This window comes from Ovis canadensis, chromosome 13 (genome assembly GCF_042477335.2).
Source record: "Ovis canadensis isolate MfBH-ARS-UI-01 breed Bighorn chromosome 13, ARS-UI_OviCan_v2, whole genome shotgun sequence".
In the NCBI taxonomy this organism is placed as follows: domain Eukaryota; kingdom Metazoa; phylum Chordata; class Mammalia; order Artiodactyla; family Bovidae; genus Ovis; species Ovis canadensis.
This window is the reverse complement of record NC_091257.1, coordinates 86,115,432-86,141,998: the sequence shown is the minus strand read 5'-3', so window position 1 is coordinate 86,141,998 and position 26,567 is coordinate 86,115,432. Positions and strand designations below refer to the sequence as shown.

The window sequence follows — 26,567 nt, the reverse complement described above, 5'->3', positions numbered from 1 at the left end:
CCTTGGAGAAGGAAATGGCAACCCACTCCAGTGTTCTTGCCTGGAGAATCCCAGGGACGGGGGAGCCTGGTGGGCTGCCGTCTATGGGGTCACACAGAGTCGGACACGACTGAAGTGACTTAGCAGCAGCCTGTGCCAGTCAGAATGCAGCTGCAAGCAGCTTTGGAAAGAGCATCTCTTTCTTCTCTTTTCCTCTCTCTCCCTTTCCTCCTTCTTTCCCAAAATATCTTTTGAGCATTTACTGTGTGCCAAGCTCTGGGTTATTTGCACTGGGTTTTCTTGTGGTGGTGGTGTGTTTTTTCTCTTTCACATGCAGCATGTGGCCCAAATATGCTAGGTTCAGTTTCAGTGTGTGCAGTGAAAATGCGTTGACTCAGATGCTACACATTTGGAATTCTTGGTACTGAGGACTAAGTTTAACTCTCAGACTGTATTCTGAGAAAGAGCTTACACAGCAGTGTTTCAGAAGCTGTGTGAGGTCATGGAATTGTGCCAAACTATGGGGGAGGGGTCCCCCTGCAACAAGCTGTGTGGCCTCTCTCGCTTTGCAATCTGACTTTTAAAAGTCTTTATTAGTGGAATGAAGAGTTTGGATACGGTGATTACTAAGAGCCTGTCTGGTCCTAAAACTTTATGAGAGTGTAAAACATGGTAGCAAGGGGAACGTTTGACACATTTATGAGAACAAAAACGTTTATGTCAATGAATGTAAGTAATTACCAGCTCAGGAGAACTAGCAGTTAATTTCAGATATGGTCTAAGTAAAATAGCATTTTTCACATATTTAATCTATAAATTTGGGGAGGATATTGGGATAAGAACCGCAGGAGATAGTCCCATCGCCTCACCTCCCTGGGACTTATTTCCTAGGAGGTTGCTTGAATGTTCTTGGTCTCAGGGGGCTGTGGGGTACAGCAGCTGGAAGCAGGACCTCGGTCCTTATCTGCTTTGAAAAAAGAGTTCAGCAAAGAGACAAAGATTGTGAAGCAGGCATTAGAAGTGACATACATGTGGAAGAATCCACAGGTGGACTCAGTGATTTTCGCCCAGTAGGAGTGGCTTAGCTCTCTTATATGGGGGCAGTTTTGCAGGTCGCCTCAGCCAGTCATCTTGCTCATGTCCATATTTGGTCTGACTCAGAGCCCTCTCCAGTGGGCATGCACATCTTTCAGCCAAGATGAATTTTCTAGTGTGAAGGTTTCTGGGAGGTTGACAGGACATATTATGGGCTGGCACCCCCCTCCTTCCTTTTTGACCCCTGAGGATCTTTTCTGCTCACATGTGGTCTGGGCTGTATCCTTGACCACAAGAACAAGAAAAAATGTGATCAGCTTATCTTTTATTCAAGCAGGGCTCTGTTGTTATCTCTTGTTCTGAAGCATCATGGGGAGACTGTTTGGAGCTCCTCAGCCTGGGGCCCATCTATCTCCTGCCTCAATCCCAAGCCCTGAAAGTGTGTGTGATGAGGTGAGGGGGACACACGAATGCACTTAAACTCACTTATGTAGATCTGTCTGCTGAGCGAATGTCAGGAGAGGGTGTGTTGTTTATAAAGTCATAGTCAATATCATGAAGGTTGAATAAGTCATGAGTCATAATTTTTAATTTGTTTTAAATGTTCAAATAGCATTAAGGGATCGATCTGTGTGACTTATCAGAAAGGTGGCCAAGTAGTCAAAGCCTGAGGAACACTGTTCTAAGAACTTGCAATCTAAAATTTGAAAACAGAAATACAAATATATTTGACAATCTTGGCTCATTGACACCCAGAATGATGTCGCTTTTAAAAGCATCCATCCCTGTGTGGTGGAATTTGGGTTGATTTTTTTTTTTCTTTGTGTGTTTTGTGTGTGTGCCTTTTTATATTTTCCAAACTTTCCAGCATGGAAATTAACTGCTTTTATAGTGAAAGAGAAAACAATACATGTTGTTCCATCATTTGGACTTCAACCAGAAATAGCATCAAGTAGACTAGACTTGCCCTCAATCATTTCAAATTATATTAATCAGTTAGCTTGAATGCTTAGCTTCTAGTTAACAGTATTTCCTGATTAACTGGAGGTTAATTGGAAAGCATTACTTAACAGGAGTCTTCCCACAGTGTCTTTCCAGTAACAGAGACTGTAGCTGGATGTTGTTTTGATCATCAAGGCTCCTGTGATGTCTGGAAGCTGCAGACTGAGCAAAGAATCACAAATCTACCTGAAGACCATTTCCTTCTGTAGATAGAAGATTCCCGGGTTGCCAGGCCTACTCTCAAAGCCACACACCGTGTGCTCTGCTTGTTGCTTGTCACTCCCCTACTCTTGTCACTTTTTTCATACAAATGAGTGGATTTGACAAGTTGACATATAAGAGACCTCTCAGCTGTAGCAAGCTGTGTCTTATAAAATTCAATTAAGTTTTTCAATCACTTACAAATTTGTTCATTAAATATTTACTGAGAATTTACTATTCCCAAGGACTGTTCTAGATATTTGGGATACCCCAGAGAACAAAAATGGACGAAGATCCTTGTCCTTGTGAAACTTGTGTTCTAGCAGAGGAACCTCAAAATAAACAATAAACTTAAAAATAAGGTTGTTTTACAATAACTTACTTATTGTAGTGTGTTAGTAAATAATATAGTATTGACATTGACATTGAAGTCGCTCAGTCGTGTCCGACTCTTTGCAACCCCATGAGCTGTAGCCCACCAGGCTCCTCCATCCATGGAATTTTCCAGGCAAGAGTACTGGAGTGGGTTGCCATTTCCTTCTCCAGGAGATCTTCCCAACCCAGGGATCGAACCTGGGTCTCCCGCATTATAGGCAGATGCTTTACCGTCTGAGCCACCAAGGAATTAATATAGTATGGTAGACAGTAAAAACATACTGTGTTACAAATGACCCCAAATCTTAGTGATGTAAAACAACCAGTTTATCATGCATGTTGATTCAGTGGATCAGGAATTTGGACAGGATACAGCAGGGATAGTCTGTCCCTACACCATGATGTCTGAAGCCTTGACTTGGAAGGCTCTATGGCTTAGGGCTGAAGTGATCTGGAAGTGTCCTCACTCACATGGCTACCCACTGATGTAGGCTGTCATCTGGGATCTCAGCTGGAATAGCCAGCTGGAACACCTACACTCAGCCTCTTCAGGTAGCCTGGCTTCTTCACAGCAAGCTTGCCTCAAGATCCTTGAACTTCTTCCGTAGTGGTGCAGGGCTCCATTGGTGAGCCTGCTAGTGAACACAATGGCAAGTACGTTACCCCTTGTGACCTACACTTGGACACCACACAGAACATTCTTACCACCTTATATTGGTTATAAGCAAGCAATAACTGCCTACACTCTACAGAAGAGGAATTAGACTCCATCCCTTTTTTTAAAAAAAAGAATGTATTTTATTACTATTTATTTGGCTGCACCAGGGCTTTGTTGCGGCACATGGGGTCTTCAGTTTTCTTTGTGGCATGTGGGGTCTTTTAGTTGCTGCATATGAGCTCTTAGTTTGTAGCACATGGGATCTTGGTTCCCTGACCAGGGATCAAGCCCAGACTGCTTGCATTGGGAGTGCAGAATCTTAGCCACTTGGACACTTAGCCACCAGGGAAGTCCCTAGACTCCATCTCTTATTCAAGGGAGGGGCAGCTGCAAGGTTCTAAAAGGTAATACAAAACAGGAGCAATTGAAAAATATAATCTGTGGCTTATACAGTCTTCCACAAGTAAGTACCATGGGAAATGAAAAGTACAAGGAAGGGAGAGGGTATATTCCAGGAACATGAAGTGAAAGAGGTTCCAATACTAAACAGACTGAAAGGGCCATCTTTAATTATGAGATGTGGGTAGAGACTTTGTGGAAAATATCCAGAGGAAAAGAGTCCAGATCGAGGGAGCAATATATCTGGTATGCACACGGAGGTCCTGGAGGGAGTAGAGTGAGCATGGAGGAAAAGTAATAGAAGGTTTAGTTGGAAAAATGAAGGGGGCCTGAGCATACAGTGCCTTATAGGCCATTAGAAGGACTTTAGGCTTTTACTCGGAATGGGATAGAAAGCCCCTGCAGAGCTTGAGAAAACAAGCGATAATTTCCTGACATTTTGAAAGACTGCTTCTAGCTACTGTGTGGAGAATGGAAACAAAGGTAGGAAAGTGTAAAAGTAGGGAAGCCAGTTGAGAGGCCACTGCAGTAGCTCAGTGGAGAGATGGTGGTGACACACCTGGAATGTGGCAGCAGGGCTGGGAGAAGTGGTTGGACTATGAATGTATTTTAAGAGCCAACAGAAATTTCTAACACGTTATACATGGCAACTGAGAGAAACAGAGGAATCAAGGGTCACTCCAGGGCTGTTATCTGAGACACTGGAAGGATGGAGTTGCCACAGTGGAAATGGGAACCTGCGGGTAGAACAGTGAGGATAAGGAAGGAATGGGGAGTTCCTTTTTGAACTAAGCTGTCCAACAGATATCCTAGTGGAGGGGGAAAGTAGGTAGCTGGATGTATGAGACTGGAATTTGGGAAAGAAGCCTGGACTTCGGAGAAAATCTGGGGAATCGTTGACATAGAACTGATATGTGGCTGTTCAAAGTCAATGAGTATAGACAGAGATGAGGACCAAGGACTCGGTCTTGCAGAATTTCAACTGTAAGATGTTAAAGCACTTTTCCTGGACCAGGCATTGTACTGGTCTCTGGGAACTGAGGAGACAAGATAGAGTCTTTGCCTTATGGGGAAAGTGAAAGTTGTTCAGTCATTTCTGACTCTTTGCAACCCCATGGACTATACAATCCATGGAATTCTCCAGGCCAGAACACTGGCGTGCATAGCCTTTCCCTTTGCTAAGGGATCTTCCCAACCCAGGGATCAAACCCAGGTCTCCCACACTGCAGGCAGATTCTTTACCACCTGAGCCACAAGGGAAGCCCAAGAATGCTGGAGTGGGTAGCCTATCCCTTCTCCAGCAGATATCAACCTAGGAATCAAACTGGGGTGTCCTGCATTGCAGGCAGATTCTTTACCAATTGAGCTCATAGAGCTTATTCTTAGAGATGGGCATATAAACTGACTAGTTCACTGTTTAGTAAAGTGTCACAATACAGGCATCCTCAGAGCACTATCCAGTCCCATCACTTCATGGAAAATAGATGGGGAAACAATGAACACAGTGACAGACTTTATTTTCTTGGGCTCCAAAATCACTGCAGATGGTGACTGCAGCCATGAAATTAAAAGACGCTTGCTCCTTGGAAGAAGAGCTATGACAATCCTAGACAGCATATTAAAAAGCAGAGACATTTCTTAATTGACGAAGGTCTGTCTAGTCGAAGCTATGGTTTTTCCAGTGGTCATGTATGGATGTGAGAGTTGGCCATAAAGAAAGCTGAGCACCAAAGAATTGATGCTTTTGAACTGTGGTGTTGGAGAAGACTCTTGAGAGTCCCTTGGACTGCAAGGAGATCAAACCAGTCAATCCAAAAGGAAATCAGTCCTGAATATTCACTGAAAGGACTGATGCTAAAGCTGCAGCTTCAATACTTTGGCCACCTGATGTGAAGAACTGACTCACTGGAAAAGACCCTGATGCTGGGAAAGATTGAAGGCAGGAGGAGAAGGGGATGACAGAGGATGAGATAGTTGGATGGCATCACCAACTCGATGAACATGAGTTTGAGCAACCTCACAAAGAGTCACAAAGAGTCGGACATGACTGAGCGACTGAACTGAACAAAGTGCTATCAGAACCCGTGGAGGTGGCATGCACTGAGCCTCGCCTGAGAGGTTGGATGGCCAATGGCTTTCTGGAAGACATGAAGTCTGAGTCAAAGCTTAAGAACTAGGAGGGAGCACAGAAGGAGATGAGACTGAAATTGTTAAGCAGGCATGGGGTTGGGGCAAGGGGGTCTTGTCAGGCTGAGGAGTTTGAATTTTACTCCAGGAGTAATGGGGAGCTACTGAAAAAAAATCAGGATTTTTTAAGCTGAATTCATATTTTAGATGCAACTCTTTGTCGTAGACCAGAGCATGGAAACCAGAGACAGGTAGGAACAGCAGGAACAGTAATTCAAGGAAAGTATGAAGCTGCCTGAACCAGGAGACTGGGCCCTGAGCCCAGAGAAGCCCACACACATTCTTTCATATAGAGCCATAAATTCATCTTGTTCTCTTGAGCATGTAAACTTGAATATATATTTTAAGTTCAGTGACTTGAAATAATGCATGAATGGTCCTGAACTGAGAGTCAGAATGCCTAGGTTCAAGTCCTGTCTCTTGCATTAAGTATCTGGGTGACCTTGGGCCAGTTACTCCTCCTCTCTGGGCCTCCCTTTTCATATTTATGCAATGAGAGTGAAGGCATTGGTTAAAGGGATCCAAAGAGTGCTCTGTCTGTGCAGGGCTGGGAGTCTCAGTAGGAACCAGTTGTCCAGGCCAGGTGGCTCCTCCATCCTACCCGTATCTCCACTAGATTTCACTCTCTGGGGCTCCCACCCTGCTAGTTATGTCTCAAGCCTTAGCTACCATGACTGACCAGGGGGCCTTGTGTTCCTAAGTACTCAAGGAGGCCTAAAGCAAATTAACTGCACTTCCCATACAGATCTGAGTCTTAGAAGAAGCTTCCAGTGTTGACTGCATGTTAGAATTACCCAGGGAAGTTTTAAGAACACCAACACCCCAGGCCATCTTTCAGACTAATTACGTCAGAATCTCTGAAAGTGGGATCCAGGGATCAATATTTTCTAAGCTCTCCAGATGACTCTAATGTACTTTCAAGGTCTCAGGAGACCCATGGAGTCCCCAGCACTTGCCTTGCTTGTGCCCACAGACCCCTCCCCTCACCTTCAGAACTGACTGCTGGTGACGTCCGTTGCCTATGGAAGCATGTGGTGACCCCTCAAATCCACCCTGCTGTTGGAACACAGCCACATTAAAGTCAAGGGGCTTCTGCACATGATCTTGGATCTCAGAGTCTTCCTTCCTCCCCTTCCTATCACCCCCAGCCCAAATTCCCCCAGCATCCCCCAGTTACAAACCAGAAACCCTAAGCATGCCATCAAATGTTAACAGATGTTGGCTGGAGAGTTAGGTTTGTCTGTGAGTCCCAGAACCCCAGCCACCATCAGGGTCAGCTGAATATCAAGTTTGGGAAGGATGCTGGGGAAGAAGATGAGGAGACTTTGTGATGGAGAGAAGGAAGAGAATTGTGTTAATCCCAGTCCAATCCAGGCAGCCTGTTGTCATAATGAATAGAACAAACCCAGTAGGGAAACCAGAAGGTATCTGGTTATTACAGCTCCATTAAGACTATTTAAGGCTACAAGGAACAGCTGTGAGGCATATGATACAGCCTAATGAAGAGCAAACATTTGTTCATCTTCCAGCTCCGGGCAGACACGCTGTGTGCGTGGCTTGCGTGGGGTGAGGCCAGTGGCCAGTGTTGCCATCTTTGTTAGTCGTCTGTGGGTGGTGTTGGGCGGGCAGCTTTGATGGAGTGTAACCATGGAGATGGATGCTTCAAATCACCCCCAGGTGCCCTCTGCTCTGCTCAGAGCCACCCAAGCAGAGACAGAGCCGACCTTCTCCTTCTACAACTTTTTTTTTTCTCCCTTCACTTGGTAAGAGAGTCACAAAACATCCCACTGTAAGTAACCTCTGGGTTCTGGTCCAGCTCTTTGATTTGCAAATGAGTGATTCTTGGGTAAGGACACAAGGAATTAGTGGCAGAAGCCCAAATCATGAAAGGGAATACCATGCCTGTTCTCCAGCTCTGGAAACTCATAATGACCAAAACAGAAAGACCTGATTCCACCTGCTTATTTCAGTCCACGTTCCATGGATTAAAATAAGGAGAAAGTGGGCCATTTCCAGAGGTGTCCCAAACACATCATGTGGTTTTAGACTTATAAGTTTTCCCTATTAAGAAAGGGCTCATGTGCAAGAGACTATTAACTGAAACTTTTCCTTTGAGCTTATTTTTATTTTTCTGCTTGGTATTCTGTTTACAACATAGCAGATAGATATTTTCTATTTAATTGGAACCCTCCCCAATCAAAGGAGAAATTTTGAGGTGCTACCATAGAAAACTTATCTCAACTGAGAATGAAGACCTGGTTCTCAATTTGCCCCTGACACGATGGGTAGACTTGTGTGAGACTCTTCCATCTCGGGGCCCATTTTTCATCTTCTGTGAAATGTTTGATTACATATCATGGATTCCCGAAGCCTGATGATGTATGCTTATGCTTCATTTGGCCAGAAACACTTATTGAGTACCTACTGAGTACCTACACTGAATAGAGTACTGGGCATAGTTAGAAAGGTAAAAACAGTAAAGACCCTACTTTAAAGGAAGCACATGGTCTTCCCACACCATGTAATTATATAAAAGAACTCTAGTTGGCATGCTTCGAGAAAGGGCAGTCCAGGGTGAAAGCAGGTTTTGTTGTTTAGTTTTGCTTTTTGTCAGTTATTACTTCAAGAACAATCAGAAATTTTCTAAAAGCTGAGACACTGAGTTGAGGAAAAGTAGAAGGCTGGGTTGAGAAAAAGCATGCATGACAGAGCAAACCACATATTTTGGGGGCTCAGAAACATAAAGGGATGGAAATATTGCAAGTCACCTCTTACATGGGAAACAAAGATTCCTGACTAGGAAACGAGAAAACTCAAAATGAAACTAGTTGGGGAGAAAAATAGGAAGTTTTCACAGTTTTCCTGAACAGAATTAACCAAATAATAATAATAACTAACATGGCCTTTGCCAGTCCACCCCTTAATTCTAGCTGACCTCAAGTTTAGGGGAGAACTGTTGGGCACCTGAGACACCCTCCCAGAAGCTCACATGTGAAGATGGAGAAAACGTGTGGACAGGACCAACAGGCTATAGCCTGGAATGGGATGCAGAGATCACAGACTCAGGGATGGGAGGAACAGAGGTATCCTAGAATGAGCTTTCCCAGCAAACTATAGGCCTCTTGGAGGTAAAGCCAGCATCTTGCTCTTTTCTCTTCTCTGAAATGTCTGGAAAATAGTATAGTAACGCCAAATATTAATGTAATTGATTTGCAAAGTACTGGTGAAAACAATTTAAGGATAAGAATAGTTCCATCCAGGACTTCCCTGGTGGTCCAGTGGTTAAGAATCTGCCTGCCAGTGTAGGGGACACAGGTTCCATTCCTGATCCAGGAAGATCCCACACGGCACGAAGCAACTAAGCCTGTGCACTGAACTGCTGAGCCCGCTCTCTAGAGCCCACGAGCTGCACCTGCTGAGCTCACGCACCCTGGACCCCATGCTCAGCCACATAAGAAGCCCGAGATGGCTGGATGGCATCACCGACTCAACAGACATGAGTCTGAGTAAACTCTGGGAGTTTGCGATGATCAGGGAGGCCTGGTGTGCTGCGGTCCATGGGGTCACAAAGAGTCAGACACGTCTGAGCAACTGAACTGAGCTGAACTGAACACCAAAAGTAGAGTAGACCTCACTCACCTCAGCTAGAGGTATCCAGCATGCAGCAACAGAGACCAGCACAGCAACCCCCCCAAAAAAAAAATTATTTTTTTTAAGAAAAGAATAGTTCCATTCAGAAAGTTAAAAGGCAGTATTTCTTAAAGAAACCAACACAGAAAGACCCTTATATCCATGGGCTATCTCTGCAGGTGTGTAGAGTGTCTTTAGGGTCAGTCTTCCCCAGGAATTTGCTGTTTCCATCTACCTTCCTGCCCAAAGCAGTGGTCCTTTTTTATTTATATGTATGATTTTATTTATTTATTTGTGTGTGACTTGGCTGGTCTTCCTTGCTACGTGGGCTTTGCTCTAGGTTTAGAGAGCAGGGGCTCCGCTTCATTGTCCTGCAGAGGCTTCTTATTGCTGTGGCTTCTTTTGCTGCAGAACCCAGGCTCTGGGGCACCTGGGCTTCAGCTGTTTTGGTTCCCAGGTTCTAGAGCACAGGCTCAGTAATTGTGGTACACAGGCTTAGTTTCTCTACGGCATATGGGATCTTCCCAGACCAGGAATCAAACCCATGTCTCCTGCATTGGCAGGCAGATTCTTTATGATCAAGCCACCAGGGAAGTCCCTAAGACAGTGGTTCTTAAACTGTGCTATGTGTCAGAACCACCCGGAGTTAGTAAAGAACATTGAGACACTGGTTCATTGATGCAGGACAGGGTGCAGGCCTCTGCATTCTACCAAATTCTCTAGACTATCTGGATCCCTACGAAACTATGAAACCACTGACCTAAAATTTGTCATTTAAAGGAAAATCGTGTAGCTTTTAATGGGGCCTTTTAAAGAGAACTCTGTGACTCTCTATGCAGACACATGTTCAACTATTCTGCTTGTTCCAAGCTTCTGTCACAGACAAATACCCACATCTTGCTGCCATCTGATTTTCAACTCAGCATCTCCTGCCGAACTCATAAATTACCGTCTACTTAGTGACACGGCACACAATAATATTTGCTCTCCTGATGCCGCTCTGAGCAGACGTCATTAGTCATCCTCCCCTGCCTTCTCTGTCCACATTTATAATCTCTGAGGTATGCTCTTTTCAGCAGAGGAGGAGGCATTTGTTGAAAGCATGGCCTCTGCCAGGGCCACTGCTAACTCAAAGAGCACCCTAGAGTGAAATAGCAAAAACTACACCTGTCTCAAGATACTTGACTTTATCACCTTCCGAAAAATGTTCATAATATGTACAGAAATCTCTCGTGCCTGCCAGATGCATGGTGTTCACTTAGGTGTGATGCTTTTGAGTTATGTGCAACCTGTACAACCATCCGTGGCGTCTCTTGCCATCCATCAGCTAACCATGGTCTTCAGTAAACATGGGTATTTATCAAACTCTTGGACCACAGTTGAGACCAGACCTTAGGCTTCCAATGACCGATGAAACTCCTTCTCACTCCCTGACTATGTGTCTTGCCTGAACGTAGGGTGACCAACTTGTCCCAGTTTGTTCAGGGTGGTCCCTGGTGTTTTTTTTTTAGTTTTACTTTTATTTATTTATTTCCAAACTTTTTATTTTGTGTTGGAGTATAGCCGATTAGCACCTTTGTGATAGTTTCAAGTGAACAGTGAAGGGACTCAGCCATCCATTTACATGTATCCATTCTCCCCCAAATTCTCCTGCCATCCAGGCTGCCACATAATGCTGAGCAGAGTCCCATGCCCTGTATAACAGATCCTCATTGGTTATCCATTTTAAATATAGCAGTGTGCACGTGACCTCAGGATGGTCGCAGTTTGAAAAGTCCTGCATCCTGGGAACCCCTTTTGTCTGAGGCAAACCAGGAAGGATGTTCAGGGAGCCCCCTGTCTTTGATCTGGTGACAATAAACTGTATGTTTCTGCTCAGTAGGAAGCAGGAGAATGAATTCTGGGAGTGAGTCCGGGAGGCTAGATCGCTTATCCTTGGGGCAGAAGAGTCTGGACACCTGTCATGTGCCAGCTGCCTGTGAGCACTATCTCTGGTCATCACTAATCATCATAAAACTCCAGGGGTAAATTTTTCTAACTTATTAATACTACAATATTTATTGGGGGGATGCAGTGTGTACAGTTCTATGAGTTTAAACAAATGCATGGAGTCATATAAACACCCAAACAATCAGGATACAGAAGAGTTCCATCAGCGAAAGATTCCCGTGCTGCCCCTGTGTAGTCAAGTCCTCCCCTCAGCCCCTCACCTGAAGGTTTCGTTATTGACTTAATTGTCAGAAAAGTTCTTTGAGACTTGGAGTGGTGAAATGATTAGCAGTAAAAATATCCAAGCACTCTAGTCTGTCTGCCTCTTGCAAAGCTCTGCCTTTCCCTGTCTCATACGCATAGCAAGAGATATTTTTTTTTCACACTATACCTGAATGAAAGACCCAGGTAAGATGGCTCCTCCTTGTTGAAGACTGTCCAGGGTCTTCCCTGCACCAGGAGAGTGGAATCATGGGGAAAGTCATGGGAGCTCCTGCCTGGGGAAATGCTGGCAGGGTGGGCTCATCTTGGAGGAAGCAAGCCCTCAGCTGTGCCCTGGAGTGCCAGCCAGGAACCGCCTGGTCAGCAGCGCCTGGGCCTGGTTTTGCTGCATCCCAGCACATATCATATCCAGTTATCTCCAGGGATACAGCCAGGCTGAAGGGAGTAAGGAGGGCATCGTAGCTATAACAGAATCTGCTGAGGTCAGTGGATGAACAGGTGAGAGAAATGGAACAGGGCGCTCTTAGCTGTGGATCAGAGGTGAGCTGCTCTTGGAAGCCCTGTGTCCTGATGTCTCACTGTTGGGGGCCTAACTCAAGGAGGCTTGAGCAGAGTGTCCAAAGAAGGGTGGCAAGTTTCAGAAAAGATTTTGATATTTCAATAGGACCAAACCAATAGGTAGGAAGAGGAATCAGCTAGGCAAGCATGAGGGCAAATTCTCAGTTCTAACAGGAAATTTAAGTGTGAATGGGGGAGACCGTGGTAGCTTGCAGAGTGCTGTGATTCAGCGGAGTAGGGCAGTAGAAGCCTGAGACGTGTGGTCAGGGGATCCGAGCTCCCACTGGCTCCAGAGGACCTCAGCTCCATGACTGGGAGGGATGGTGGGTGGGTGGGTGGAATGCAACCAAAAGAAGAGTTGATCTGGGACAGGTAAAAGGTGATAATCTTATCCTGCATTCTGTGAAGCCTGTCAAGGATAAAGGGAGGGTTCAAGAGGCAAGTGCTCTTAGCCACTTGTCATGATGCTGGTACTGGTTAGCCTCCCTATTAAAAAAAAATGTCCAAAGCATCCCCTTTGACTTAGAATATCTCGTATCTTTGGCTGTGGTCCACAAGACCTCAACTGAGCAACACACCATCCGCATGACATGTCACTTACATTCTCTCAACTCTGGAGAGCCTCCCTTCAAGTTCCAGAACACACCAACCTCATTCCATCTCAGGGCCACTGTACCCACTGCAGCTCTTGTCATGGCTGGCTTCTGCTTATCATCTAGTTTTCAGCTCAACTGTGAGACCTACTGGAGTTGAACAGTCTAGACTTAGGAACTGTGGGACATCTCAGGAAGAGGATGTCAAAAAGGACTTTTAGGACGTGGGCTGTGTTAGGCAGTGTGGGGCTTTGTTCTATTGGGCACCATCAGGAAGCAGTAAGATTGGGTACCTTAGTCAATCTTATTAGAAGGTGCACAAGCTTGAGGCTAAAGCTGAAATCAGCATGAGGAGCAGCAGTCACTCATAAGAGCCAGGATAGGGGTGGGTTTTGGCTTGGACAATATTCCTGCCTTTGTTTGTTTATGTTAGAATAGGCTTCCTTGGTAGCTCAGATGGTAAAGAATCCACCTGTAGTACTGAAGACCTTGGTTCATTCCAGAGTCAGGAAGATCCCCTGGAGAAGGGAACGGCTACCCACTCCAGTATTCTTGCCTGGAAAATTCCTTGGAGAGGAGCCTGTTGGGCTACAATCCATGAGGTCAGAAAGAGTTGGACACAGCTGAGCAACTAAGCCTAACTACAGAGTGGTCGTGTGTTTGCCTTGCTCCGTCTGGGTCTCAGAGTTGCCTTGTCTGATGTTGGCATTCAGGGAAATTATGTTCAGCAGGAAAGCACCAAGGTTCAGCTGGGAGTGCCCGACCAGCTCCCAGAAGTCAGGGGCTGTGCTTTTCCTTCTCAGATGTCACTTTTTCAGAGTCCTGCCCAGTTCAGCCAGCCTAATTGGTCCCTTATCCTGAGTCACTGTCTATCCCAGGACTTTGTTTGCTGCCTTTGTGGCACTTGTCATAAGTAAGAATTATTTTGTTTATTTGCACCTTCATGCAACTAGGACAAAAAAGCCCATGAGATCTCGTCTGCCATGTCCATTTGTATTATTTCTAGGACCTAGCACAGTCCTGGCACTCAGATTGTCACCAGGAAAGAAAGGAAAGAAGAAGGGGTAAAGGGAAGATGAGCTCACCTGATATGTATTCTTGGGTCAGTCATTTCCTGTTTCCGGACTTCACCGTGCTGATCTGAGTCTGCCTTTCCAGCATTCAATGGTTGCTACAGCTCAGACCTCCAGAGAGGCAGGCATCCCCAAATGTACCTTGTAAGACTGAAAAAAAACCTGACCGCCTGAGAAAAGCAACGCTAGAGGAGTTGGAAGCATTTCCACGCTCAGGGAAAAGTGTAAAAATAGAGCTCAGCACTCTCAGGAGAAGTGAGTGAGAAAAGGAAAGTGGAGGTTGATAATGGATGAATATAATGAGATGGCAATTTTGGTTTCAAAAGAATGTGATTAGCTCCTAATGACTGCCACCATTCCCTGGTCAATCTACTGTAACTAGCCACTAATGCAAAAATAATGCCCCTCAGCTGGCTCACTTTGAAGATGGAGAGGAGTCTCCCTTTCATACTTTCACCCCCTCATGTTTTTTCCCTTCCTAAGATTATCCCCTATTAGATTGTAGCTCCCTAAAAATGGAAATGGATGTGTGATCAAAGTCTGCAATTTAAGGAGTCATAACCATTCCCTCCTGGACAGCTCCGTGGTGCTTCCTCTCTGCCTTTGTCAACATCATCCCAGCCCCCAGGCCCACCCATTCTCCTTCATCCCCCACCAGGGGCACACAGAGGCTCCCAGAGCTGGGCCAGCAGTCTGTGTGGTCTCTACGGAGAAGTGCCACTCAGCACAACTCATCAGGACCATTTAGGGTTTTTCAGAGGAGATCATCACACTGAGTTTATCCTGAAGAGCATGGCCTGGATAAGGACTGCCAAACTATGCCATCCTGGGCCCCAGGTGGACATGCCTGTGTCCACCCAGGGGGTGGACAGGGACATTCATTAACCTCTGCAGTGTCGCAGTGCAGAGGGAGCATGCGAGAGCCCCATGGATCAGGGCAAAGGCAAAGTACATGGAAACAGGGTAAATGAAAAGCCCCAGTGGGTCTGTCCAAAAGTGAAGCAAAAAGCTTTTGTGTGTAGTGAGCTCTCCATCACTGAGGGCATCCAAATAGCAGATGTTAGGGATCATTTTATCAGCTGCCTGGAAGCCCAGGTAGGAGCACAGATAACTTATTTTAAAGGTCACCTCCAGTTCTCAGATTCCAGGACCTTTGCCTTCTGTCTGCACAGCATCCACCTCACCCACTATTTTTTTTTCATCTATCCGTCCATTCATTTATTCAAAGGGGTTGATTCAAGCGCATATGAAATACAAAGTCAGCATTGGTTTATGAAGATACCATCGTGAATAAGATGCTACCACTTACCTAGAGTAAGTTACCTAGATAAGATATTCAAATCATCAGATGTAAACAGTCCGTATAATAACAGAAGTAACTGACTAGCTGGGATGCAGTGGCATGGTGGGAAGGTAAGCGAGGAAGTTTTCACAAAAGAGAAGGTGCTTGAACCGGGTTCGGAAGGATATGTAAGAGTTTTCCCAGGCAGACTCGGGTGGGAGAAAATTTCAAGCAGAGGGAACAGCATGTCTCTAGTCAGTCTCGGAAGTCTGTAACACCTGGAATTGTCTGTGGCATTGTGGTTAGTTGCTAATCATTGATATATTGATTTAAGGGTAAGCAGTGAGATTGGAGGGGCAGACGGGGTGAAATAATTAAGGACCTTGTATTTAAGAGTTTGGAATTTATCCTGAAGACAGTGATGGGGGAATAACTGGGTCCTATCCACAGTTTAGGAAGATTTCTCTGATTATACAGGAGAGTGGATTGGAAGAGGCAACACCAAGGCCAGAGGAGGCTTGCGGGGAAGTGTTTCTCCAGGTAAATTCACTATTTGCAAGGATCGTGGCCGCACATTAGAATCCCTCGGGGAGTTTTAAATACTACTGACGTCTGTGTCCCTTAGACGCTGATTTAGTGGTCTGGGGTAGGGCCACAGCTTTGGGAGTTTTAAAGCTTCCACAGACAATTCTAATGTTCAGCCATGACGAAACTTTAAGCTAACTGTAACCTGAGCCCTGGCACATAATAGGTGGCCAGCAGATTTTTATTTTTCCAAAAAAAAAAAAGAAGTATGAAAACATTCACAGGGTGCTCTTCTTGGTTTCACACCACTTTGGGTGGATGTAATTAATTAGATAAACATCAGGAAGTCCATTGCTATGACTGAGACCAACACACACCACCCCTACAAAGACCCAGGAATATAGAGGCCTGGCAAGTTGCCTGAAAGAGCTGGGGTGAGAGGATAAGGCCAAGGGCTGGAATCTGGCTTCTGAGAGTTCCATGCAAAAGCAGGAACCATTTGCGTTCTACAGATGGCCTGTGCTGGTGATGACAGGGATGCAGGGTGATGGTCAATTACAATGAGGAGTAAGCAGAGGACGAAGAGGAGGAAAAGGAGACGCAAGTCCTCCCTCCACTTGCAGAATGAGCACTCTTATCTCCCTAGCACTTTTTTCACAGACAGATTTAGCGTAGAGCCTCGTGCCTGTTTGCTTCTCTAGGGTACAAGTCGAAGGGTTTCTGATACCCAGAGAACTACATTCTGATCAAGTAATAGCTGGGAAGGTGCCCTGTTATCCCAGTCTAAAACCCTGCGCAAAACTAAGTTGGAGAACATGGCTTAGCCCAGGCAAGCACCTCTCACCCCATCTCCATTCACTCTGGAATGGCTTGGTAACAGAAAGGACACCCATTCTATCTACCCAACCACCACCTAGCTGAGGAACATGATCATGCTTCTAGAATAAAGCTCAGTAAACTATAGCCACGGGCTGAATCCAGCCCAGCACTTGTGTTTGTAAATCAGGTTTTAGTGGAACACATCCACGCCTGTGTGTTTGCATTGTGCCTATGACTGCGCTCACTTTCACTCCACAACACCGCAGTTGAGTTTGGGTCGTTGGAACAGAGACTCCCTGACTTACCAGTCCCATACCACCTATTATCTGACCCACTATAGAAAAAGCTTGCCAACTCCTCCTCTAGGAAACGACTCACCTAGGCTGGCTTGAAATCAACATAGGAGACTGGAAGCAGAAAAAGGGGCATCCTGAATGGTCTGGGCTTGGAAGAGACAGTGGTCCTGCCTGCCTGTAAAACATCGCCTGCTGAATGGCTGAGTTTCTGACCAATCGAGTCACAGATTCCTCCCTGCTCAGAATGTAGACCCGGTAAGAAATAGGCCGGCACAGTCAATGCTGGGCTATTCAGACGCTGGAAGCTCCTTTCCCCTGCCCTGCTGACAGGCAGCTGTGTGGCCTGAGAGGTGAGAAGTCCAGTCTCAGAAGCAATGCGGGGGCCAACTGAGCGGGACAGCTAGCTTGTCCTTCCAGAGGCAGGAGAAGGGCAGTATTCAAGACGTGGTCTGACATTCACGCTTCTGAAGCCGCTCCCGCTCCCTGAAACGCCCCTCTTTCTTCTCTGTGAAATAAGTGGCTGCTCCCCCCTCAGTGTTTCCATGATACTTGGCTGGTAACTCTGTTAAATCACTTCACACGGTTCTTTGCTTGTCTGTCTTCTCTCTTCCTCTTTTTAACTAATTAATTCATGTATTTATTTTTGCCAGCACTGGGTCTTCATTGCTGCACGAGGGTTTTCTCTAGTTGCGACAAGCAGGGGCTACTTTCTAGTTGTGCTCGAGCTCCTCATTGCCGTGGCATCTCTTGGTACAGGGCACAAGCTCTAGAGCACAGGCTCAGTAGTTGATATACAGGCTTAGTTGCCCTGTGGCATGTGGAATCTTCCCAGACCAGGGATGAAACCCATGTCCCTTACATTGGCCGGGAGATTCTTAACCACTGGGCCACCAGGGATGTCCCAATTTTCTCTTAAAGCGATGAGTCTCATCTCTTCCTTCCTTCTCACTCTGACCTTCCGTATCCACCTTCCTAGTCAGCATCTCAGCTTGGATGTTGACTAATCATCTTAAACTTGGCTGCTGCCGCCACTGTTCTTATTATTTTGAACATGTTCAGAGGCGAGTGCTAGGCATGGTTCTAAGTACTTTATATACCCAGAACACAACACTTAATTCCTGCTTCCCCAAACCCATTTCTCCCCCATCTGTTTCTCCTCCATTTCAGTAAAAGATGTGACTCTCCAGTCAGTTCTGCCAACCCACAGCCTGTAAGTCAGCCTTCACCTGTCTCTCTCCATCATAACCCATGTCTGAAGTCGACGTGTTGGTGCCCTGCCTGCCTCCCTTCCACTCGCTGGTCCCATGTATGCCTATCCAGTGCCCGCCTCCTGTGTCTTTTTGCCCAAGGACTTCCTCAAGACAAAAAGCATGTGCACACCTTGCCTACTGAGCATGACAGAAGTGCCAAGGGATTTCCTAAGGGCTGACCTCAACAGCGACTTATGGGAACCAGTGGGTGAACACCCCAACCTCCTCCTCCCTCTGGGAGGACAACTCTGAGGCATGGGATGGGCCCCGGAGATTAAGCCCAGTTGCAGTGGTTACTTGTTCGTGGATCTACCCTCTATTGACTTTCTTCCCTCGATTATCTGACTCTTCCCCCAGCCGCCCCACTGTGTTCCTTAGGCTTACCTCCCAAATAAATCTCATACTAGAATCCTTGTTTCTGAGTGTGCCTCTGGGGGGGAACCAAAACCTGCAATATCCAACTGAACATCCTAAAATTAATCCCTCTCACTGCATCCACTGCTCGTCACCTTGGTCCAGGGTACCGTCATCTCTTGCCTGCACTATTGCAAAACCTTCCTAACTGATCTCCCTGGTTCCTCCCTGGGCCTCCTAGAGTCTGCGTTCCATACACGAGCCAGAATATGCTTTATAAAACAGATAGCAGATCGGCTAACTGCCCTGCTCAAAACCCTCCAGCGGTCTCTCGTCACACCCAGAATAACACTCAGCTTGTTACCAGCAACCACAATGCCTCATAGAGCCTGAACTCTTCCCGCCTCTCCAGATGGCTTTCGTCACTGCTTTCTCCACCTCATCCTTGACTGCGGTTACCACCTTTGAATCCGCTGTTCTCTCTGCCTGGACCACTCCCCACTTCTCTAGTCATGACTGCCTTTTTCATATCAGGAAGGAATTAGTTTAAATGTCACCTTCTCAGAGGAGCCATTCCAGACTGTGCAATCTGAAATAATTCTCATTCCCCTATCACTGAACCTCTACCCTGCTTTATTTTCTTCATAGCAGTTCTACTATTTAAAATTGTATATGTTTTCTTGTTCCTTTGCTATGTCTCCCAATCAACTGGAAGCTCAAAAGAGGCCCTGTCTGTTTCTTTGTATTCTGAGTACCTAGAATAGCACGCAATGCATATGAGGGATTCAGATACTCATCAAGTGAATGAATAAGCAAATGACTCTCCTTCTGGACCAGATTTGATCTCATCTCACACACAAAAGATATCAATAACATTTGAGTCAGTGAACCAGGTGAATAAGTCAGAGGGGCCAAGACTGTATTTTTCCCCAGGCCCCATCCAAGAACATACAGGCTTTTACACTGCATGACCCATCACAGTGGGTCTCCCCATTGCCTCACCTATACCCAGATAAGGCTCCTACCTCAAGCCATTCTAATCACTCTGTCCTTTCTTTTTAGGCCTTACCAGAGGGACAGACAGCTTCGTGGGACACAGCCAAAGAGGATGAAAACCGCAACAAGAATCGATACGGCAACATCATATCCTGTAGGTGACCTTCTGGGAGGACTGCAGGCTTTGGGGACTTAGACTTAAGGAGGCCATCACTCTTATTTACCTGGAATTTGTTATCAGATAGTCCTTGATGTTTCCAACTTCGGGTCCTCATGCTAGGCATGGAGCCCTGGCTCAGACTCCCTGTCATACCTGGGCTGGATGGCTGATCTCAGCCAGAGGCACTGGGCAGGGAGCTGGCTCCAGGCACAGTGGATTCAGGAAACCTCTCAGGCTTGGGTCTTGTCTGGTGTTATCCACTCAAGAATTCTTCAGGTCCAGGAGGAAGCCCAGACGCAAGGGTGTTCCTAGCAGGCCCCCACTGTGCAGAATCCCAGCATGGCAGCAACGCTGGGTGGAGAGCAAGGTCTACCCATGAGGGATGGGCTGAGAACCCCTCGGTGAGAGATACTGCTACTCCAGGAAGGTAGAGTCCCAAGCAAGAACTGATGCTTAGAAGGAAACTCTGAGCCTAAGCCTGAGGGTTTGGGAAGCAGCTAGCTCAGGATTCAGAGGAGTCCAGGGCTACCCCATTCACACAAGAGGCAGAGCTTAGGGCGTCACGACCCCCTCCAGACCCCACTGCTGCTGAGGACAGAGCTCGGTAGTAACGTGAGTACCTGCCACTCAGGGTCTATGTCGGTGTGGGCCTTGAGTGACACTGAGCCTTCAGGAAGGAAGCTGGTTTTGTGTGGACCTGGAGGAGGCCTGAAAGGACATTGCCTTCTGCTCAGCAGTGAGCTCTAGCATCCCTGGAGGCACCCCGTCGTAGTGCATGATTTGATGAGGACAGTGGCACAGAGTAGCTCAAACCCACAGAGTAGCTGAAGCCCTGAGCTTCTCTCCCAGCTATGGGGCCTTGGGCTGGTTACCTGACCTCTCTAAGCTTCAGCTTTCTTGCCTTTAAAATGAGGAGAAGAATAAAGATAGGATGGTTGGGGGTGGGGGGGGGAAGGTACATAAAACCCTTGGCACCATACCTGGCACCTTTACTCCTAGCCATAGAATTACTCTCTCAGCATCACTGATGAGCAGTGTGGATACACCAGCCCTTCTTATCATAAGCAGAATGCACTGAATACCCACGTGGGGATGTGGAACAAGCTGGGTTGGGGCAGGGAGGCATGATCAGATGTCCGTTTTGGAAAGATCACCGGGGCAGCACTTTGGGAGGGTGAGTGAGATTGGGGGAGGCTGGAGGCAGAGAGACCAGTGAGGAGGCTACTGCAATGGTCCTAGCAAGGGACAGTGAGGCCTTAACAGGCTCAGTGACAGTACTTGGATGGGACCGTGCTTGATATTCAGTGCTGGGAGGTGTGGGAGGGACAGGTATGATCAGTGCTATCCACAGTCTTCTACACAACAGAACACAAAATGCGGAGCATATACTGTGATTAAAACAGGAGTCTACAGCAGCCCCTCTCCTGTGGTGCAGCCTACCTGGACCTTCTGACATCTCATCAGTTGGGTAACAACCATCCCTTGGTCTCCATTCTCAGAGTAACCCAGTTCAGCCACAAAAAAAAAAAAAAAAAAAAATCCTGAATAACGAGTTATTTCTAGTACAGTTCAGTGTTTTGTTGTCTTTGACTGTCTAGACATTGCCTAAGAAAAAGCTTGGAGGAAGAAAGCATAAGATACAGGCAGCTTGTGAAGGAAGAAAGAGGCAGAAGTTTTAGCTTAGCTATTTCCTGTGCTGATTCAGAAATCGACTGTGAATGGGAGAACTAATCAGAAAAGCATTTATAATTTGTCTCTTGGAAGAGAGTAAGGCAGACAGCAAGATTTCCTGCAAATGAAGTGTTGGAAAGAGACGTTCAAGTGCTCAGGAAATGTGTATTAAGACCTAAGATGTGTGGTTCTCCTCCGAGCCAGGCCCTCTGCTGCCAGGGAGCTCATTCTGGGCCCAGGTTCTGCTGGCTCCGACCATTCTGTGCTCTAGAGCCGTGCATACTGTGCCTTAAAATATCTGGTCATTTGTCCATCCCTCCTACTAGATGGTGAGTTCAGATGGAGTCCACTAAATTATAGGCTGGAAGACTTTGGGTGCTCACTCTCAGCCTCAGTCTTCTCTCTGTAAGATGGGTATAATGATGAAATATGATAGTGGAAAATAATGATAGAAAAAATTAATGGCTAGAGCACAGTAAAGAGACCCTGCCTCCCTGAGAGACAAGGGTATCCAGGTTAGGCCAGGTTTGTGGTTCAAAGCCTCAGGGGCCAAGGATGGGAAGTTTTGTATCTTTCCGGACCTCCCGGTGCTCACCCTCTGTGCTCAGCATGCTTGCCCGAGCCATCATCTGCTCTCATTTGGCCTCGGCCTTCCTTCTTCCTGGTGGTTCCACATCTACTTTGGCCCCCGACTTTATGCCTGTCTCTAACAGAAGCTGGAGAGACCTCCTCAAAATACGAGTCAGCTCATGTCCTTGTCCTACAGAAAACCCTTCAAATGGCTCCCTTCAGTATTGAGCCCTGCTTATCCAAAGGCCTCAGCCCTCTCTCTGTCTCATTTCTCACTCTCACTGTGGTGTTCTCTCCACCGCAGTCTCCTCAGTTAAGCCCCACTGTCCTTTATTCAGAACCTTGAACTGTCCGCACTCATCCATGACACAGGGCCTTTGCACGTTCTCTCTGCTCTATCAGCATGCCCTTCTTGCCTCTCTTTGTTAAATTCTCCTTATTCTTTAGATCTTCGCTTAGGTATCACTTCCTCGGGGAATTCTTCTGACTGTTATGATTCAGTCAAAACCCCATTATTCACTCCAAGAACACAATGCATGTCTTCTCCTTAATTCTCCGTGCTGCTGTGACTTGCGAGCACGTGGATGGCTGTCTGTTGGCTGCCTGGTCTCCTCACTGGAACAGATGTCCTGGAATAGCAGGGCCAGAGCCATCTTGCACTTCTGTGGCCCCACACCTGACTTACGGCTGGTGCTCGGTAGACAGGACTGAATGTTGTAGCTCATAGACTCCCTAAAAGACGCTGAAGGGCTTGAGCCATGGGTCTCTCCCTTCTGGCTCGCCCATCCCCCGCTCAAAATAGAGAACACCCAGAAAGGATGGATGGAGGAGGGCTGGGTCCAGATGACTCTAGGAGCAGTGATATTCCAGCAAGGAAGACATAATGAGCCTATGTAAAGAGGGTGGAGAGATGGGAGAAGGGAAGGAGAGAGCACACTCATGCCCTCCAGGATCTCACATCTGAGAAGGCAGGATCCCAGGAGCAAGAACAACAGTGAAGGGGATTAAACTCCATGGAAAAGGGATAGAAGATGCTGTCAGCATCCCATCCACACCCACAGCCCCACTGCCTCCTTGTAATGAAGCCGTATAACTCATATTCTCTTAATTGAGACCACACACCTAGTCTCAGGACTTAGTGAAGCTCAGGTTCTTGATGTCTCATCACAGAAAGAATTCAGTGAGAGACAAAGTGATAGGTAAAAAAGTGGATTTATTTAGAAAGAAACACACTTCACAGAGCATGGGCCACCTCAGAAGGCGAAAGCAGTATGAAAATATGGTATGGTTCGTTTTAGTGGGCTGGATAATTTCATCAGCCCATGAGTGGGAGGATTATTCCAACTATTTGGGGGGAGGGGCAGAGATTTCCAGGAATTGGGCCACCACCCACTTTTTGGTCTTTATGGTTGGCCTTGGAACTATCATGGCACCTGCGGGTGTGTCATTTAGCTTCCTAATGCATTACAGTGAGCATATACTGAGGCTCAGGGTCTAGTGGCTGCTACTGCTAAGTCGCTTCATTCTTGTCCAACCCTGTGCAACCGCATAGATGGCAGCCCACCAGGCTCACCCGTCCCTAGGATTCTCCAGGCAAGAATACTGGAGTGGGTTGCCATTTCCTTCTCCAATGCATGAAAGAGAAAAGTGAAAGTGAAGTCACTCAGTCATGTCCGGCTCTTAGCGACCCCATGGACTGCAGCCCACCAGGCTCCTCCGTCCATGGGATTTTCCAGGCAAGAGGACTGGAGTGGGGTGCCATTACAGCATATTAAAAAGCACAGACATTATTTTACTGACAAAGGTCAATATAGTGAAAGCTGTGGTTTTTCCAGTAGTCATGTATGGATGTGACAGTTGGACCATAAGGAAAGCTGAGCACCAAAGGATTGATGCTTTTGAACCGTGGTTTTGGAGAAGACTCTTGAGAGTCCCTTGGACTGCAAGGAGATCCAACCAGTCCATTCTTAAGGAGATCAGTCCTGGGTGTTCATTGGAAGGACTGATGCTGAAGCTGAAACTCCAGTACTTTGGCCACCTGATGCGAAGACATTGGAAAAGACCCTGAGGCTGGGAAAGATTGAAGCCAGGAGTAGAAGGGGACGACAGAGGATGAGATGGTTGGATGGCATCACTGATTCAATGGACATGAGTTTGAGCAGTCTCTGGGAGTTGGTGATGGACGTGGAGGCCTGGTGTGCTGCTATCCATGGGGTCATAAAGAGTCAGACACGACTGAGCAACTGAGCTGAACTGAGGGTCTAGTGGAGGGCAGCTCATCTTGGACCTGTTTGGTGCTAATCAGTTTATATTATATCCTCAGGCTATGTTATTCTTTTAAAGGTAGTGCCCTGCCCCTTCCCCTCTAGTTTCAGTAACACCCACTGGCATCTAGGGATGCAACTAGGGTGAGGCGGGCGACATCCAGGATGTGACATTCCAGGGGCTGCTTGGCCTCAGCTGTTGACCCTGCACCTTCCTGACTCTGAGAGCAATCACCTCTCTAAACATATGCCCTGGCACCTCACTGGTTCCCCCATACACACTCGCCCTGTTTGCATCTCTTTGCCTGAGGACTTTCCCCAAAGCTGAGGCAGGATGATCTGTCCAGGCTCAAGACCATCTCTCCCTGGACCACAAAATAGCCCAGCTCCTCACCTCCAGCCCTGCTAGGTTGTATGGTCTTCACCTTTTTCCAGAGCCTCCATGGAGAGTGAGCTGCAGTTGCTCACAGTAGTAGTAGATTTGGAAACTCACCCTTCCTGGGCTCCTTCTTTTGGCTGTCTCACTCCCACCCCCTACTCCCCCTGGTATCCCCTTCTCTTCCTACATAAATGGCTTGCACTGGAATTCTCATCTTAGATCTACTTTAGAGGAAGCCCAAACAGAGACAGAGGAAATTTAGACAGCTAGTGATACCACTTGGAGAAGGCGATGGCACCCCACTCCAGTACTCTTGCCTGGAAAATCCCATGGGCGGAGGAGCCTGGTAGGCTGCAGTCCATGGGGTCTCGAAGAGTCGGATGCGACTGAGCAACTTCACTTTCACTTTTCTCTTTCATGCATTGAAGGAAATGGCAACGCACTCCAGTGTTCTTGCCTGGAGAATCCCGGGGACGGAGGAGCCTGATGGGCTGCCGTCTATGGGGTCGCACAGAGTCGGACACGACTGAAGCAACTTAGCAGTAGCAGTGATACCACTTGGCTGGGTTTGTGTGTTGTGTGTCCGTGTGTGTGTGTGTTGCTCAGTTGTGTCCGACTCTCTGTGGCCTCATAGACTGTAGCTCACCAGTCTCCTCTGTCCATGGGATTTCCCAGTCAAGAATACTGGAGGGATATTTCCTTCTCCAGGGGATCTTCCCAACCCAGGGATCGAACACAGGTTTGCTGGGTTTAAAGAGAGTTGAATCTCCTTTGTAATGTAAGTATCATTAATTCTGCAGCAAAACTGTGGCTGGACTGGGTCTACACTTAGTCCTGAGAGGAGACAGTGCCAAGTAACGAGTGCTTCCAAAAGCGGTGCAAGGCATAAAGAGGACCAAGAAAGAAAGGGGGGGGGGAAGCGCCCTGTAATTGAAATAAGAAAGAAAAAGGAAACAGCCCGAAGGACTAGAAAGTGGTCCTGCCCTTGTATGTGTCCCTCCCGAAGGCAAAGTCTGCCCTGGCTTGATAAATAGAAATATTCTTGGCGCAAGAAGAACACCGGGTGTGATTAGCATCCTAAGGAACCCAGGGCTCCGGGAGGCTGGTGCAGAGGACAAAGGCCCAGGCCAGGGAGGACAGAGAAGATGAAAGGAGCGGGGATGGAGGGAGGGCGCTGCCTGCAAATGAAACAATGAAAGAGAAACCTTGGCTAAATAAGCCCTTTTCTTCCAAATGCTTCTGTTTAGAATTTAGTAATAGAGACAGTGGGGTTTCCAGGGAGTAGAAACGAAAGAGAGTGAAAGGGAAGGGAATGAATGGGAGAAACAGAACAAAAGAGTGCTTTACTTTTAAGTAACCCTGGGGCATTGGCGGTAGACAAGGGGAAATTTCAAGAAGAGTGCAGCATTCCTCCTGTGGAAGTTAGAGAGGGCACTTCTTGGACTGTCAGGAAGGAGATTGCAGGGGGAGAGGAAATGATCCCAGGGGGTGCACATTTTATCAAATGAGGCTTCTCTTTTATCAAATGACAGATTCTCCTGGAATCTGTTGGGGTCCCAGTAGAAAACTGATGGGACCTTCAAATAGGGTGATTTGATGAGAACTTCATCAAGTGGATTTTGTTTGTATTTATTTTTCTTATGAAGATGTGTGCTAGCTATGGGGAGACTACAGGAATAATGCAGTGCCCTGGGGCTAAATGCCACACCCGGGCCACAGAGGACTATGTAAGAAGTTCCCAGGACCCAGAGGAAGGTGACCTAGCTGAAGGCATGACCTTTTAGTGGCCTTGCAGGCAGCCTGGGGTGGCCCCAACAGAGAGAGCTGAAAGAAGTATTGATGCCTCCCGGGTATCGATTGATGCCTCCCCACTTCATCCAGTCTCTGCCTGTGCTTTCCAGTAGCTAAACCAAGCCAGAGCCAGAGGACAAGGAAATCTGTAGACAGAGTCCAGTTCTCAAAGTGTGCTTCCTGGAGCAGCAGCACCTAAGAACTGGTTAGAAGGCTCATTTTTGCATCCCACTGCAGACCTGTCACAGCAGACCTTCCAGGGGTGGCGCCCAGCAATCTCAGTTCTAAAGAGATGTAGACCAGATGTGT

The 26,567-nt window shown here is 47.0% G+C and overlaps 1 protein-coding gene and 1 non-coding gene across 9 annotated transcripts in view; one reads left to right on the top strand and one right to left on the bottom strand.

Annotated features, from left to right (window-relative positions):
- Positions 1-26,567, top strand: part of PTPRT (protein tyrosine phosphatase receptor type T) — a 1,160,687-nt gene that overhangs the window by 1,073,113 nt on the left and 61,007 nt on the right. For all 8 annotated transcript variants that reach the window (XM_069548590.1, XM_069548586.1, XM_069548589.1 and 5 more), the window contains one exon: positions 19,490-19,577. In XM_069548590.1, the coding sequence (XP_069404691.1) occupies positions 19,490-19,577 (88 nt within the window). The remainder of the gene's footprint in view (positions 1-19,489; positions 19,578-26,567) is intronic.
- Positions 2,770-2,841, bottom strand: TRNAY-AUA (transfer RNA tyrosine (anticodon AUA)). The gene has a single exon. It is a non-coding gene; the product is annotated as a tRNA-Tyr (tRNA).